This window comes from Rhinolophus sinicus, linkage group LG09 (genome assembly GCF_036562045.2).
Source record: "Rhinolophus sinicus isolate RSC01 linkage group LG09, ASM3656204v1, whole genome shotgun sequence".
Taxonomy (NCBI): domain Eukaryota; kingdom Metazoa; phylum Chordata; class Mammalia; order Chiroptera; family Rhinolophidae; genus Rhinolophus; species Rhinolophus sinicus.
The window spans coordinates 67,500,678-67,518,884 of record NC_133758.1 but is presented as its reverse complement, the minus strand read 5'-3'; the positions used below and the strand labels follow the sequence as shown (position 1 = coordinate 67,518,884).

At 39.5% G+C, this 18,207-nt stretch overlaps 1 protein-coding gene across 4 annotated transcripts in view; it reads left to right on the top strand.

Annotated features, from left to right (window-relative positions):
* Positions 1-3,122: 3,122 nt before the first annotated feature.
* Positions 3,123-18,207, top strand: part of PIK3CG (phosphatidylinositol-4,5-bisphosphate 3-kinase catalytic subunit gamma) — a 34,545-nt gene continuing 19,460 nt past the window's right edge. The window contains exons 1-7 of one of the 4 annotated variants that reach the window (XM_019745391.2): positions 3,123-3,225; positions 5,486-7,492; positions 10,430-10,495; positions 10,608-10,833; positions 12,394-12,497; positions 15,533-15,679; positions 17,549-17,639. In XM_019745391.2, coding sequence (XP_019600950.2) covers positions 5,498-7,492; positions 10,430-10,495; positions 10,608-10,833; positions 12,394-12,497; positions 15,533-15,679; positions 17,549-17,639 — 2,629 coding nt within the window. In that variant the 5' untranslated portion in view covers positions 3,123-3,225; positions 5,486-5,497. The other 3 variants (XM_019745393.2, XM_019745390.2, XM_019745392.2) reach the window with 3 other exon arrangements.

The window sequence follows — 18,207 nt, the reverse complement described above, 5'->3', positions numbered from 1 at the left end:
ATTTTACAACACCAAGATGCTTCTCTTACATCACACCAGACATAGACTGGAAAGAGTCAGAAAGATTGGCATTCATGCCCAGACAACAAAGCAAGGCATGAAGGTCAAGTAAATTGTTAGAGTAGATTAAAATGCCTTTTTGCATTTTTGTTCACATTGTATAAGCCATCTGAGGCCGAAAAAAAAAAAAAAAAACATGAAAAGATGGATTCAGCTTTTCAAGCTGAGAGATACACCCGTCTGGATCAGGTAGGAGACTTTTCACTTTAGCCCGGTATGAGAGTTGGTGCGGACGCTATAACACAGTACCACAGACTGAATGGCTGATCAACAACAGAAACTTATTTCTCATTGTTCGGAAGCCTGGAAGCCCGAGCTCAGGACACCAGCACGGTCACGTTCCAGTGAGCGCCCTCTTTCAGGCTGCAGACTACGCTCTTTGTACCCTTACGTGGCAGAGCGAGCAAGGGAGTGCTCTGGGGTCCCTTTTATGAAGGCACAAATTCTACTCATGAGGGTTTCACCCTCCTGACCTAATTCCCTCCAAAGGCCCGCCTACTAATGTCACTATATTGGGAGTTAGAATTTCAATATATGAATTTTGGGGGAACCCAAGCAGTCCATTGCACCCAGTGTGCCATGCAAATGTTATTACTATTTGCATGTACTGAGACATGAAATAAGTTTGGGAAGCACATGCCTCTGTCTCCATGTCATTCCCATATCTCCCACTGTTGTCTTTCACACACTCTCCATTTCAGCAAACTGATCCATTCACTGTTTTGTTTGTTCAAATTTTGGCTTGAAGACCTTCCCTGTGATTCCTCTTGCCTTAAATCCTGGGCCTCTCCCTGCATATTTGAAGCTTTTTTTATCCCACCCAAAGTGACCTCCTCCAGTAAAGTGTTGTAGTACGAGTATGTAATGAATGTTATCTGATACATTTAAGCCACTTGGCCTATACTTCCTAGCATGCTGCACATCTTACTTTTTCATCTGTGTATCTCGTCTCTCCAACTAGACCACAAATAATCTCTCTGAAGCCCATCACAAAGAGTCTTTCTCACGGAAATAATTCATTCTTAATCTGTTTATTTACCATTGATACATCTTTCTGTGTTCTTATTTTCTAACCTGTTCTATCTTCTCGTTCCTGTGATGGTTGGATATGATGTAGTAAGTCCAACTATTCGACAGTATTTTTTCCAACTAAAATGTATGAACACTACATACAAAGCATGGTGCTAAATGCATGGAGATTCACAAAAGAGAAAAAAAGAAGACAACAGAGAAACATATTGACAAAAACAGCGTAATGATGAGGTCTAGGGGTCTTCTGATCTAAAAATCTGGAGACAAAAGAGGCCCCAACTAGTTAAGTTTCCTCCACATAGAGGAAGTATCTACACAGAGGAAGGAGACACTGGCCACTACTTCTTCCTTGGAATATTTACTACATAGAGTCAAATTTTAGTGGCTATATTAGGATTTGGGGAAGAGGAGGGTAACTCTATTCTCAAACCACCAATAAAGCCTGACATATTTGCAAGTTTAGTCAGAGAACAGACAACCTTTGCATAATTCAACTTAGCTGTAGTTCCTGCAGAGCCAGGAAGACCCAGGAACCAGAGTCCAGCATTTCTGAAATAATGTATGTGCGTGCACGTGCGGCGTCAGGTTGGAACTTGGTCTCCTGGGTGTAACTGAACCAGGGCAGAGAAACAATCTGTTGCGGGAAGAAACCTACTGAATGGTCTGGAAAACAGAGCTGGCCAAGCTCATGTTCCCTCTGTGGTCAGCCCTACCAACACAAACCCCCACCCAGCTCACTCACCCCCCCCCATGAGCCCTCCCACAAACGCTGGGCGAAGCACAGCTTAGCAAGCTCCTGCAGTCTGACTCCTTAGTCCCTCCCTCAGAACCAACCAAGAGGTCCAGCTTTGAGATTTCTAAAGCTGCCAGCCTCCTAAGGGAGTAGTCCTATATAAAAATATATTTTGGGGTGCTGATAAGCCTCCTTTAAGTATTTGGGATGCATCCTTTGAATTTAATGGTTTAACTGCTGATGCCAACTATTATAATACGATATGTAGAAAGCTAAGACCCAAGAGGCCTACATGAAAGGAGACAGATCAGAGAACTTTAAATTATATACCACCAAGAAAACTGTGAGGCCAATGATATCCTACCTCTTGCCCTTGGGGCTCAGCTGTTGCCCATGAGAGCCCAGGTTGGAGGACGAACTCTAGTCTAGGAAACCCTGGAATGAAGGAGAGGGGGCACTGGTTCAGGATCTGAGTGTGCCTAGGGGTTCTGGAAGGAATTGAGGTCACCTGGAAGATCCAGAGCTGCTCTCAAAATGATTTAGGATGCCTTTCTATGGTCTCCACTCCCAGGACAGCCAGGAGCCACATCCCAGTGACTGTCTATCTCCCCCGAAACCAAAAACCTCCTATTTTGTCTGTAATCATTGCCGACAGTAAACCTCCACCTCAACTCTCATTCTCTCTCTCTCTCTCTCTCTCTCTCTCTCTCTCTCTCTCTCTCCCCCCCCACCCCCACCCCCTACACACACACACACACACAGTACTTTCAGTTTGAGCCAGTGATATTTTGGACCCTGAATGCTATGAAAACATAGGGAACTATCTCACCAAACTAAGGAAGTAAGCTCCCAGGCCTTGTCTTTACAAATGTTCAGCTTGGTAACTCAGGCCCCTAGATCACTAGGTTTCTCTTCCCCATCCCTCAGTTACAGCATATAAACAAGCGATCATTTGAATTACTGTGAGGAAAAATTAACTGAATGGGCTTTGCAGGACTAATGTGTTTAGTTTGGCTTCCTATCAGGCTGTTTCTCTAATATTGTGACTGTTAAGACTTTTCTTCTATTTAAAACTACCTAGAAAATATTTCATGTGTTTATGTCTCATGAATTTGTAGTTTTTGTTTGGATCTATGTAATTTTAATTCATTTCAGTCTCTCACAATTGTTTTTAAAAACTAGTTTAAAGAGTTTAAAACATATATGGTAAACATTGCTCACTTTCATGCCTCACTCTCTGTGCTATTAACAGGAAATGCATTTCTGACACTTTTCAAATGAGCAATCACACATATATAATCGACTTGGTTAAAACTTCCTTCCTGGTAAGTGCAACACTTCCTCTGCATCTGGATACGAAGGGGGACCCAGAAAAGCGGAAGAGTTTAGAGGCACACTGGGTAGGTTTGAATTTGTTTTGTTTTCAAAAATTAAACAAATGATCCTTCAGTATCATCATCTCCACTGCTTTATCAGGTATTTTTTGTCCTTTCTATTTTTTGCCCTTTGTTGGGTCTGACTTGGAATAGTGACACTTCCTTCTTAGCTAGCATATTTTTTATCTGGAACTGTTGTCTGTTCTTGAGATGATACTACCACTGAATGTCTCTGTTCCATCGCCTAGTCCAAACTACATGTGTGGATATCCACAAGGTTCCGGCAATAGCTTTGCAGGTGCATCAGTCTCTTTTTGTTTTTGTTTGGGAGGAAGAGGGAGGAGGGCACAGGAGCCTGTGTCAGCAGGCTTTGCATTCTTACAAGTGCATGCTTAGCCATTATTGTACTTAACGGAGTTTCTAACATCTCATAAGAGAACGCTTCATTGCCTCAACCATGACGGAAAGCAGTGAGTATTTAGTCCGCCTGTTTGCTTCTGCATCTTGTATCTTATAAGATTGTTTGAGATCACTGAGGCAAAGTTATTGCTGTGTATTCACTTGTATGTTGCCTAAATTCAGACCTGTTTTATTTCAAGATAGTGTCAATATTAATATATCTTACAGTTCTCCTCTGTTAGTTATTCTGTAATGTAGTGACAGACCAAATAGTGAATGTTTTAAACTGCAAGAGACAGTTGTATGGGACAGCTGGTTTCATGTATTTACTAAGTAGAACTTCGTAATATTTTACAAGAGGGAATATTGTGTTTAAAAGTAATTTTAAGCCAAGATTTGAACAGAAGTTTGAATCTAATGAAAATTGTCTTTCTTATCTTTTAATCAAGCTTTTCTTTTTGGTATGTAGCAAATGCTCCACTATTTCTTAAGGAAATAAATAGTTATGAGTCTCACTAACATTAATCCCTTATGAAAGTAAATGATATTTTCTGAAACATTAATTTTTGTGTCAATAGTTTATTCTTATTTATAATGTAGTGATACTAAATATTAAAATTAAAATCTTATTTATATTTCAATTTTAATATTTTTAGCACTTTAGTCATTATTTGAAGTGTTTCTTACTACAGTATGTCACATTTATACTTAAATGCTTTGTGCAGGGTAGGTACTTATTAAATATTTGTGGAAAGAGTGGATAAGTTGTTGAGAAGAAACTTGTGAATTCTCGTTATAAAGATGAAAATATTAGAGCAAAAAAGAAGTTAAATAATTGATTGGGATCCAAACAGCAGGTCACTGGAACCCAGAAATCCTTCCTCTCATCTGTCTAACGCAGAGAAAGATGGGATGAAATGGGACAACGTTAAAATTACCTGAATGCTCCTGTTAGGAGAGTGCAGCCTTGGGTGACTCCCTTAAGACACTGCCCTAATATAGCAATGACAGCCAGAATGTTTACACATTTCATAATTCAAAATATTAAATATCTGCAAACGTTCTTGGTTGCAACTTTACCAATTCTGATATTTCTGATTTTTATCAATGAAATGACTACCTTTCCTAAACCAGAAAGAAAAAAACGAAAAGAAAAAAGAATGGCAGGAAGTGCACTAGGCCACAGTTACCTGAACACGACAGTTTGAAAATAGAGTATGTGAAGTGAGGTTGGGTAAGGTGTCTAGGTTCCAAGGAGAAGTGTGAGACTAAACAAAGAGGAAATAAGTCAAAGGCTTGTGTTCAAAGTGGGTGTTTTAGCATCTTACAGTGCACCTTGCAAACTGGAACTGCATCCTTTAACTAGATTATTTTACTCGTCCATGCATTTCAGTATGCTTAAGAACAATGACCACTTTGACTTTGAGCCATTATAATATGTCAGACTTTGAACCGTTATAATATGGCAGACTTTGACCCGTTATAATATGTCAGACTTTGAGCCATTATAATATGTCAAACACTGTGCTAGATGAGTGCTTTATATATCTCCTTTATAAAAATTAAATTTTCAAACATTGCAAAAGTAGAGAGAATGATTACTAAACCCCATATACCCATCACCCTTATATACCTTTTCATTCTCACCTCCATCTTCTGAGTTAGTACTCCATTTGACAGGTGGGAAATAGGCTCAGAGGTCATTTAACTACCTCAAGTCACCAGACACTAAGCGGCAGGGTCAGGATTCATGGGCCCCAACCCAAGCCCCTGAATCCTCATGCGCACATCACCGTCATTAGTCTACGCCTTCTGCCATCTCACAGAAAAATGCAACCGAAAAGTGCCTTCCCCGTGACAGAGCCCTCTGTTTCTCCGCTCCCAGGTCACGCCGGGCATGGAGCTGGACAACGATGAGCAGCCCGTGGTTCTGAGAGAGGACAATCGCCGAAGACGCCGGAGGATGAAGCCGCGCGGCTCCGCGGCCAGCCTGTCCTCCATGGAGCTCGTCCCCATTGAGTTCGTGCTGCCCACCAGCCAGCGCACCAGCAAGACCCCGGAAACGGCGCTGCTGCACGTGGCCAGCCACGGCAACGTGGAGCAGATGAAGGCGCAGGTATGGCTGCGCGCGCTGGAGACCAGCGTGGCGGCCGACTTCTACCACCGGCTGGGCCCAGACCACTTCCTGCTGCTCTACCAGAAGAAGGGCCAGTGGTACGAGATCTACGACAAGTACCAGGTGGTGCAGACCCTGGACTGCCTGCGCTACTGGAAGGTGCTGCACAGGAGCCCGGGCCAGATCCACGTGGTGCAGCGGCACTCGCCCTCCGAGGACACGCTGGCCTTCCAGCGGCAGCTCACCGCCCTCATCGGCTACGACGTCACTGACGTCAGCAACGTGCACGACGACGAGCTCGAGTTCACACGCCGCCGCCTGGTCACCCCGCGCATGGCTGAGGTGGCGGGTCGCGACCCCAGGCTCTATGCCATGCACCCCTGGGTGACGTCCAAGCCCCTCCCGGAGTACTTGTTGAAGAAGATTACCAACAACTGCATCTTCATCATCATTCACCGCAGCACCACCAGCCAGACCATCAAGGTCTTGGCTGATGACACCCCAGGCACCATCCTCCAGAGCTTCTTCACCAAGATGGCCAAGAAGAAGTCTCTGATGGATATCCCCGAAAGCCAAAACGAACAGGACTTTGTGCTGCGCGTCTGTGGCCGGGATGAGTATCTGGTGGGCGAAACGCCCATCAAAAACTTCCAGTGGGTGAGGCATTGCCTCAAGAATGGGGAAGAGATTCACCTGGTGCTTGACACACCTCCGGACCCAGCCCAGGACGAGGTAAGGAAAGAAGAGTGGCCACTGGTGGATGACTGTACAGGAGTCACCGGCTACCATGAGCAGCTGACCATCCACGGGAAGGACCATGAGAGCGTGTTCACCGTGTCCTTGTGGGACTGTGACCGGAAGTTCAGGGTCAAAATCAGAGGCATTGATATCCCTGTCCTGCCCCGGAACGCTGACCTCACGGTTTTTGTGGAGGCAAACATCCAGCACGGGCAGCAAGTCCTTTGCCAAAGGAGAACCAGCCCCAAGCCCTTCACAGAGGAGGTGCTCTGGAATGTGTGGCTTGAGTTCAGCATCAAAATCAGAGACTTACCGAAAGGGGCGCTACTGAACCTCCAGATCTACTGTGGCAAAACTCCAGCGCTGTCTGGCAAGGCCTCCGCAGAGACTCCCAGTTCTGAGTCCAAAGGCAAAGCTCAGCTTCTCTACTACGTGAACCTGCTGCTGATAGACCACCGGTTCCTCCTGCGTCACGGGGAATATGTGCTCCACATGTGGCAGATATCCGGAAAAGGAGAAGACCAAGGGAGCTTCAGTGCAGACAAGCTCACGTCTGCAACCAACCCCGACAAGGAGAACTCAATGTCCATCTCCATTCTTCTGGACAATTACTGTCACCCAATAGCCTTGCCTAAGCATCGGCCCACCCCTGACCCGGAAGGGGACCGGGTTCGAGCCGAAATGCCCAACCAGCTTCGGAAGCAACTGGAGGCAATCATAGCCACTGATCCACTTAATCCTCTCACAGCAGAAGACAAAGAATTGCTCTGGCATTTCAGATATGAAAGCCTTAAGCATCCAAAAGCATATCCTAAGCTATTTAGCTCAGTGAAATGGGGAAAGCAAGAAATTGTGGCCAAGACATACCAACTGTTAGCCAAAAGGGAGGTCTGGGATCAAAGTGCTTTGGATGTTGGGCTAACCATGCAACTCCTGGACTGCAATTTTTCTGATGAAAATGTAAGAGCCATTGCAGTTCAGAAACTGGAGAGTTTGGAGGACGATGACGTTCTGCATTACCTGCTACAGCTGGTGCAGGTAGGGGATGCCTGTGTTATCAACAGAGCACTTTTCTGAGGAATTTATTTGCATGTGCACAGGCACCCCATTCAGTTGTCATCAAATGCCCTTTGTCCAGAACATCATGATTAGTCAAAGCAGATCTGATGAGGCCACCTCAAAAAGTAGTAAACTGTTCCATTTGCTTTTTTATGATCCTTGAGGGTTTGCTGACAAGCATTTTGAAGATGTTAGTATTTCCACTTTTTAGGAGAACTGGCCCTGTGGGAATACTTAGTTCTCATTTACTCTATTAATGATAGATTCAACTTAAGGAATGCTCCCTGTGCCAAAGCTCCAAGTGATTTACATGCTTTTCGTGCATTATCCCATTTAACTGTCCCAATAACTATGATGGAGATCAAGTTAATGTTTTGATTTTATTTAAAAGAAACTGAGGCACAGAGAGGCTAAGTAATGTACTTTGAAAGACCGGAGCTCAAACCCAGAAGGTCTGACTCCAGGCCCTGCACTTTTCGCTGCCTCCCGATACCCTGCATCAATCCAGTATCAGGATTGTGTGTCGTAGGGAGAAAAGGTCTGACCATGTTTATCACACTCCATGAAAAACAACTCAGATCTGGATGGGACCTTGAAAGCCTCTCTTTAGACAGGTTCAGTACTGTGTTTCCACTCCTGTTCTCATGCCTTTCCCTGGGGGTCAAGAGAGGCTAAGTCCTTTGCCTAAGGTTTTCTTAGGAAGTTAAAGAGGGGCCATTCTGCCAATCTCAAATTAGATGGTGCTGCTTGACAAGGAAGAGGAAGTTAAGGAATTAGAATAGAGATGCTGTTTTAAAGAGCAGACTGCTCATTAATTCAAGGAGTTCTGTTCTGGATGCTGGATATGGAGCAGTGATCAAAACAGGGCCTGTCTCTGCCCTCGTGTAACTTGTGGTACATGGAGAAGACTGACATTAAATGATACACATACAAGCAGATATTTAGTGACAAATTGTGATGAATGCTTTGGGAAGAAACTACAGAGTACTATGAGAAAATAGGAGTCCTGGGACACTTAATTTAGATTGAAGAAGCTAGGGACAGTTCTGAGTAGGTGATATTTGACCTGAGATCATTATGATTAGCGAGGTTAAGTGTTAGATACTAAGCTGTTTAATCATTGTCTGTATTGACAGGAAGGCCCCGGAGTTTTCTGATGAGCATTTTGGATGCCCTCATCTGTAACTCTGAATTTTCACCTTCCCATTAGGCAGATACTTGAATCATTACATTTGACCTTTGCCTTCATCTGTCAAATATATCCAATATTTTTCTCTGCCCCTGAGTGCAGGTATTGGCATAACACTAATGAAAACTTTAGAATAATCCAAGTATCTTCAGCTTTCTAGCTCTCCATTACAAATAAAACAAATTTGCATGAGATCTGTTCCAAGTCTCAAGACCACCATGAATTATTTTACATTATCATTTTCACAAGTAAACTTTGAAGAACTGGAAAATGAGTAGAGTTTTTGGAAGGGCTTCAATGAAAGAGGTCAGTAAGTAATATTTGCATTAAATCTGTGGTCGTAAATTTGAAAAAGAGTAGTCATTTGTAAAACTATTCGAGACATCTTCAGATGGCCAAATGACTCATTCCTGATGAAAATGGTCTCCTTGCTGAGATCTGCTTGTCTTTACAGAAGTGAAACACAAAGAAGGTCAAAAAGACTCACATTCAGGTTAGAATATTAAAACACTCCGAAGGAAGTACTGGTGGGGAAATAACCACATTCTCAGAATTGAGATCTTATTTGACCACACCCATGGAAAGCATCTTTGAAAGTATGGGGATAATTGAAATATTATCAGGACAGTGTTGATCATTTCCAAACTGGAAAGCCAGAGTAAGAATTGTAAATCATACCAAAAGCCCCCAGGCCCGAAAACATAAAGTAGCATGGGAATTTCTCCTGTTCCTTCTGAAAAACTAATAGACTATGTCTATTTATAAAGAAAATACTCTGAGATATTTAAGCCTCTCTTTGTACTTATATAGGACATCTGCCCTATAATCTTTAAATATGTATCTATAATAATCAAACAATAGTTGTTAGTCTGGCTGCCTTTAAAATTATGGACTATTGCAGACACAGAAAAGTACAGAGAATGATATACCAAATATCACGCACCCACCAGGATTTAATTATTTTTCACATTTTATTGATTCTTTTTCTACGCCATAGAGCTGTCATCTAAGTCGATATCTCTATATTAACCAAGTGATATGAAAACTAAGCACTACAAAACCTGAGGAAGCATATGAAATGAGAGATTTTCAGACAAAAAGCTCTGTATAGACTGCTGTGTGACACGGAGTAGTAATTGCTCTGTATCGACTGACTGATCCAGGCCTGCTGTTTACTTGCAGTAAAGAACCCGCGAGGCAGCCCAGTGACTTGCCAGTGAGATGCCAGACATCTTAAGAGAAGAGAAGCAATAGGATTTTTAGGATCTTCACATCTAACAAATATTATTCTCCTTGCATGTGCTCTGTCTGCTCTGTTGGTGTTCTTGCCAACAGCCTCCCTTACTGTCCACTTCTATAAATGTGTTACAGCCGCCTCCATCTTTCCCTTCTATCCTTCCAGTAAATCAAGTGAGCCTTTAATGGGAGCAAAAGCCCTCCTTCCCGTCTTTGCCTTTGAAGTTATTAAAAGCACATGACTGTGAGTCAAGCGTCTGGCTTCTACTCTCGGTCCTTAAGCAAGTGGTTCACTTCTACTCTCGGTCCTTAAGCAAGTGGTCCAAAGTGTCCTTGAAAAGAAAGGATTGAACTTAAGTGACTGGGAAGATTCTTAATACCCTCTCCATAAAAACACACTGAGACAGAGCACCAGTTTTTCTCCATTTGCTTTTCCCTGATTAACCAACACAGACTGCAGTCCTACAAATGCTGATGTGTTCTTCCTTTAGGCTGTGAAATTTGAACCTTACCATGACAGTGCCCTGGCCAGATTTCTGCTGAAGCGCGGTTTAAGAGTAAGTATTTCCGGTTTGATAATAGCATGACATTTTAAAAGTTATTGAGAATTAGCTGATAGATCTAGAGCCTTAGTCATAATAATTTCAACCTTGTCGTTCTCACCCTCAGAACAAAAGAATCGGTCACTTCTTGTTTTGGTTTTTGAGAAGTGAGATAGCCCAGTCCAGGCACTACCAGCAGAGGTTCGCTGTGATCCTGGAAGCCTACCTGAGGGGCTGTGGCACGGCCATGCTTCACGACTTTACCCAACAAGTCCGAGTAATTGAGATGTTACAAAAAGTCACCATTGATATTAAATCACTCTCTGCTGAAAAGTATGACGTCAGTTCCCAAGGTATTGTAGCTTTATTTCCTTGGTTCTCCTTCCAAATGATTTCATCTTCAAATGCCATTGTCCCTGCGATTCTCTTTCCTTCTGGAATGTAATTTGTACCCTCCTAAAGGAAGCGAAGAGTAAATTATTTAATCGTCTGCCTTCATGGAGCAAGCAAATTAAAGCCCTTTCTTCACGAATTAATATATTTTTTTTAATTATATATGTTTAATGATGAGCTTATGATAGATATTAAACTCTGAAAAATTTATAAAGCATTATGCAGACATAAGATGTATTTTTTAGAAACAATTGTGTACACACAAAAAGATTAGTTTTCAAATATATACATTTTCTCCCTATTTTTCAATATATACATATACTTTTCAAATTTCAGTCTTTTAAATTAATGAATTTTAAAGCTATTTAAAATCTTTGAGATATATTTATCTCCATATATATTATGTATGAATATATATACAGATATATCTCAGAGTGCTTCATATAAAAAATATATATCCCCTCCTCTTAAAGTCATTTCCAATATTATCTTTTTATCCCTAAGAAATCCTGTCCCTGCCCTAGGAAAATTAGTCACTCTTTCTCTGTATTTCCATAGGTTTTGGTTGATGCTGCATTAAATTATAGTCATCTTTCCGGTCTGGTAAACTATATGAGTCTTGAATCTAGGGATTATCTCTTATTCATGTTTGTATACCTAAACCCAGCACTGTAGCTCGTAAGACACACTCACTAAGATACACAGCCAGTATTTTAAACTTCTGAATATTTCAAATTTCTACTTTTTCCCTTTGATTCTTTTCCAATACACCAATAATGCTCTTTCCAAAAAAATAATGGTAATAATAATCTTACTCATTTTTATTCTTATTCTACATAAGAAAGGGGAACATTTGTACTGGCCTCTAGTCTATCTGTTATCCAGGGAATAATTTTTTTTAATTAAATTTATTGAGGTGACAATGGTTAGTAAAATGACATAGGTTTCAGGTGTACAATTCTATAATACATCATCTATATATCACAGTGTGTACTCACCACCCAGAGTCAGTTCCAGGGGGTAATTTTTAATTTATGTATTTGCCTTTAGAATTTTGAGGCTGTCATATCCTCTCCACAGAGCCTAACTTCCTCTTTTGAAAATAATTTACAGAACCCTAATCAAAATCCATTTAATATGGTCTGTTCCCCAAATCACATGGCAGTTTGAAGTTTCACATGTTGGTGGAAAGAAATTCAGTTCCTTAGCATTATCGATTCCTTAGCATTACCCTTAAAACATCCTTCTCTACCTGATTGTCTTGGTATCGCGTATCTATTCCCCATTTCTATCTCCTGTTATAGTACGCATGTATAAGGTTGTTTTGCTGACAATAGGCCTCGCTTATCTTGCCACCTCAGATGGTTAGGTCCTCTAAGACCGAAGCATACCTTTCTCCTACTCCACATCAGCCCAAATGTATAGAATTTTGTGAACAGAGGTGGCCTCAGGAAATGTTCTAGGTAATATTGGTAACTTCTTGAACTCACATAATTCTTATGTGCTTTTGACAATTACAGTTGTTTTACAACTTAAGCAAAAACTTGAAAACCTACAGAATTCGAACCTCCCCGAGAGCTTTAGAGTTCCATATGACCCTGGACTGAAAGCAGGAACGCTAGTGGTAGGTATCACGTTGCTGTCTCCCCATGGTCTTTATGTCTTCAAGATACCTGTCAAACCCTTCTCTAAACACCCGCTGCTAGAAATTTCAACACCAGGCAGTCTCCCACCCATTTTATTCTAAATCAGGTTTATGTGGAACATGTCCATATAATAAAATTTGTCCATTTTAAGTGTACAGTTCAATGAGTTTTGACAAATGTATACAATATAACTATCACTACAATCAAGATATAGAACATTTCCATAGAAATGTTATAGAAAAAGTTCTTCCATAGCCCTTTATAGTTAGTACTTTCCTCCTTCTGTGCCCCATTACAGACAACAGATCTGCTTTCTATCATGTAATTTTGCCTTTTTTAGAATTTCATGAAGTGGAGTCAAACAGTATATAGTTTCTGTATCTGGATTCACTTACTTAGCATAATGCTTTTAAGGTCCATCCATATTGCTGTATGTATCAATCTATTCCTTTTGATGACTGAGTATGGCTATGCCACAGTTTGTTTTTCATTCGCCTTTCTGAGTAAATTGTTTTCCCAAAGTGACTGTACCTTTTTACATTCCCACCAGCAGTGTATGCAAGTTCCAGTTTTTCCACATCCTAGCCAACACTTGTTATCATCAGTCTCTAATGTTAGCCATTGAAATGGCTATGAAGTGGTATTTCATTGTTGTTTTTATTTGCATTTCTCTAATGATGTTGAACATCTTCTCATGTGCCTGTTTTCCATCTTCTCTTGAGATGTTTCTGTTCTCATCTGTTGTTTTTCAATGTGTTTCCTTCTTATTTTTATTTATGAGTAATTTATATATTCTGAATACAAATCCTTTATCTATACAAATCTTTATCTTATTTTCTCCCAGTCTGTGGCTTGCCTTTTCATTTTCTTAGTAGTGTATTTCAAAGAGCAGAAGGTTTTAATTTTGATTAAGTCCAATTTATTACTTTTTCTTTTATGGCTCATGCATTTTTTGTCCTAAGAAATATTTGTTTAAACCAGTAATTTTCAACCCAGGTGACCACCCCCTCCCACATACATACACACCCCCAAGGGACATTTGGCAATGTCTGGAGACATTTTAAATTCTTACAACTTGGAGAATGCTACTAGCATCTAGTGAGTCAAGGCCAGGCATGCTGTTAAATATCCTACAATGCACAGGATACTTTGTTATATCCCACAACAAAAAATGATTCAGCCCAAAATGTCAACAGTGCCCAAGTTGAGAAATACTGCCTCATTCAATGTAATAAATATTTTTCCTTGAAGTTTTATAGTTTTAACGCTTATATTTAAGTCTTTGATCCATTTTGAATTAGTTTTTGTGTATGGTGTGAGGTAAAGATCAGGTTTCATTTTTTTTTTTTTTTAATCTGAATATCCATTTTTCTAGCACCACTTGTTGAAAAGACTGTCGTTGTCCTGTTTAAATATGTTGGCACTATTTCTGTCAAATATCAACTAACCATATATACCTTTGGGGGTCTACGCATGTGTTTCGATTCTCTATTCCATTCCATTGATCTAAATATCTATTCTTACATCAATACCACATGCTCTTGATTACATTCAAATAATAAACCATTTCATGTGTGCATAAGAATCTTACAGCAGTATACTTCCATTAACCTGCTCCACCACTTATACTATTTTTGTTATGCTTTTAATTTCTGCATAGTATATTATAAACCTAATATGTTGTTATTCTTTTTGCTTTAAACAGTTAAAAATACATTTAACAGATTTAATAGATTAAACTTTCTTTATATTGACCCCCCAGTTTACCATTATTGGTACTCCTCATTACTTTGTATGCCATGTTTCCATCTGGCATAATTTTCCTTCAGCATTTAATATTATTATAGTGCAGGTCTTCTGGCAAGAAATTCTGTCATATTTTGTTTGTCTGTAAAACTCTTTATTCCACCTCACTTTTTGAAGATGATTCCCCTGGATAGAAGGGGAAATACCTCCCTTCACGTTTAATTTTACAGTGGTACCTCGTTTTTCGAACATCTCAGCTGAAGAACATTTTGGTTTACGAACACTGTAAATTTTATGAATCTATAGTATCATTAGATAGTAAAATTCATGCTAAATTTGCAGTTTTAGGGGTTGATTTTCAAGGTCTGGAATGGATTAATCCATTTTGCATTGCTTTCTATGGGGAAACCGTGCCTCAGTTTTTGAACATTTCAGAACTCGAACAGGCTTCCAGAACGGATTATGTTCGAAAACTGATGTACCAATGTATATCCAATTAGCAGTAAACTGGCCCTATAGCCAAAGTACACACTATCCACTGTCCTTATGCACTTAAGAGATTGACAGGAATAATAATATATTAGTACAGCTTCAAATTGTGTTTGGTTTTTAAAAAGACCACATCACATTTTTGATCCATGGTGAATTCACTTTTGGCTAAAACTCCTAAGTTTTTTTTTTTGTTGTTTTTTTTTTAAGTGAGTGAATGCTAAGCCACATTTTCCCCAAATTTCCTTGAATTTATTTAGATGTGTGGGTTCTTTTTGGAGAGTGCAGGTGTACCTGAGTGTTAGATTTCCATTTATTGCTGTTAAATTTCATCTTATATTTGGTCTATTGCTTCTGATTTTACAATAATAGTGTTTCGATACTGTAGTAGCAGTAGAATTCTTTTTTCCAAGTTAAATCTTAGAAGGAGGCCAACTTTAATACAAAGCTATATTAAAGAGACGGGGGAGTACCAGAGTCCCATGGGAGTGGAGCATGCAGAGGATAGGATCTGCCATACCTCTTAGGCACCTTTACAGACTCTTAGGGTTCCTTGGAACACACTTTGAGAACAACTGGTTTAAATGTTCTCAATTGCTCTCACTAGTATTTTCAGGTTTTGTGAGAACATTTTCTGTATTTTTTACCCAAATCACTGAAAATCATTTTCCAACTAGGACTTCGTCCTGGTTGTTTATAGTGATACTTTGCAAGAGGATGTATGTCCCCACAATGTGTATTTATTGTGTATAGAAAACACTTGACTGTTTCCTTACAGGTTGAAAAGTGTAAAGTGATGGCCTCCAAGAAAAAGCCCCTGTGGCTTGAGTTTAAATGTGCTGACCCTACAGCTCTATCAAATGAAACAATTGGAATTATCTTTAAACATGGTGATGATCTGCGCCAAGACATGCTTATTTTACAGGTATGCTACTCTTAGGAATTGTTTTTTAATTACCTGAAAAAATACTTCTATATTAGAGCTAAAAAATGCCTTCTAATTACCCTATTCCCATTCTCCTATCTTGTATCAGCTGAACAGTGATCAAAGATTACATAAGAGAGAGTTTTCATGGGGGACATATGGTCGTGGGCCATTAGCCACACAATCTAGTGAGCATCACAGTTCTGTCCATTCCTGAGAAGATGCATGTCCAGCATTCCCAAACAGCCACATATACTTCCCTCACCTAGCCTCTTTTTAATGCATCCCATTCCTGGTATGGTAACATGGAATATAAACATATTTACCCCCTAGCATCTACTTCATTCATATTCATACACATAGCTACACACCCACAGGTGCTCTCTCCTTAGATAGATCACCTTTGATACACACCCACATATACTCAAACTCAAGTGAATGATTTGATAGGAAGGAGAGAGAAGATGAATAGATGGGTGATTGGAGATATCACGCAGTTAAGTAATAAGAGCGAACAGATTACTAGACCAGGTGAATGGTGAAGGTATCAGTGTTAATCAATTTTATATTTTCTAACATTTCTGGATGAACTTTAGCTTCATAAATCCATAAGTAATATTCTCTATATTCTAGTTGTTCAACATTGTGGAGGTAACATAATTTCTAATATTTAATATGCCTTGTTTAAAATAGGCAAACCACAATGATTTAAATGTAGAGTACTTAAAAACTGGTTATGTTTTCAATTCCCTCTATGTTTCTGTTTTTACTTATTTTTAACACGGAAACAATAATACCCTTTGCTGTCTTTTCAAGAATGGTATGTGTATTGTCCTGGAAATAGTATTTTATAAAAAGAGAAAAATAAGTCCTTCAAACCTTTGAAAGTTTATTAAATTTCCAATAAATCTACAGATTCTTTTGAATTTTTCGAAGATGGGCACTTCAAAAACACAAAACATCACGCTTTTCCTCTCATTTTGAGGGAAAGTTTGCACTTGACCTTTATGTACTTTGTTTTGTTAGTAAGGCACTTTGCTTGGCAGATATGGACAAGTTATTGAAGCTCTCTAGGCCTTAGTCTCTTCATCTGCAGAATGGAAATAATCATCATATCCACACTATAGGGTTAATGCAAAGGATCGACATAAGACAGCATTCAGGCGTGGTAGAAGAGAGTAAATGGGGTCAAATATATGGTGCTGGAAGAACTGACTCTGGGTGGTAAACACACAATGTGATACACTGGGGGTGCCAAAAAAATGTATACACACAACTTGTATTCATCTTTTGTTATCGGTATATATTATTATAATTTTAATAGTATTTTCCCTTCTTAAAATGTATGTACGTTTTTTGAGCATCTTCCGTATAGATGTTCTACACTTGAAACCTATGTAATTTTACTAATCATCGTCACCCCAATAAATTTTAATTAAAAAATTTTTTAAATAAATAAATCAGCATTCAGTAAATGTTAGCTGTCATCATCGTTACTGTTGTCTTGGGTGTAGCCCAAGAGTGCCTTATGGATAAAAACGTATAGAAGTGTTAGAGTGGAACTTGTTTTTTATTGTCGTACAATATACATAACTAGAGTGGAACATTTGAATAAATGAAACACGGCCAAAGCCCTCAAAAGAAGTCCATTTATTTTTTTCCCCCAGGTACATCTCAGGGACCAAAATTAACAGCCTCCCAAGGAAGGGAATCTTTAGCGTACCAGGGTGATAAATAAAAGTATAATTGTTAATTATGTATTTTATGTTTCCTTCTTTATTTTGTCTTGCCAGCTAAGACAATTGTTTTTTTAAAGGAGAAGAAATATATACATTTATAATGGAAATATTTTTGTGTTTTGATGCCCAGATCCTACGAATCATGGAGTCTATTTGGGAGACTGAATCTTTGGATCTGTGCCTCTTGCCATATGGTTGCATTTCAACTGGTGACAAAATAGGTATGTGGTTACCTCAGGAGATGGATGTACCACTCAGCTAGTTTTAAAGGATCATAATTCCTTCAGTGTAGGCATTTAGTAACTAAAACCTTAAATTCATAATCCATATAAAAAGGAAGAACGTGTTCCAAGACTGGTGAATGTGACTCTCAATTTAATATGGATATGTTGAAGATACATGAATGCATGATTCAAATCCTTGAGACTATACATGGAAATGATGTTAGTAAGAACTTGTTCCCTCCTCTTTACTTTTCCACCTCTAAATTTGAACTCTTTTCATTGCACATTAAACTTTTCCCTCGCAAATAACATTTAAAAATAGAAAGATCTGTCACTTATTTTAATATCCCAGAATTCATATTATCATAGCTATTGCATATTCTACTCTTAGGTGCTTTTACAAACATTTAACATTTTAATTTCAGTCAAACATATTTTTATTCAAGTTTCCGATTTGAGAAGAGTACAAAGCCATTTACATTTGACCCTGTAATTTAAAAAAGGAAAAGGCACAGGTTGCCAAGTAAGGAAGGATATACTCAGTATGTAAAAAAGCTCTTCGTTA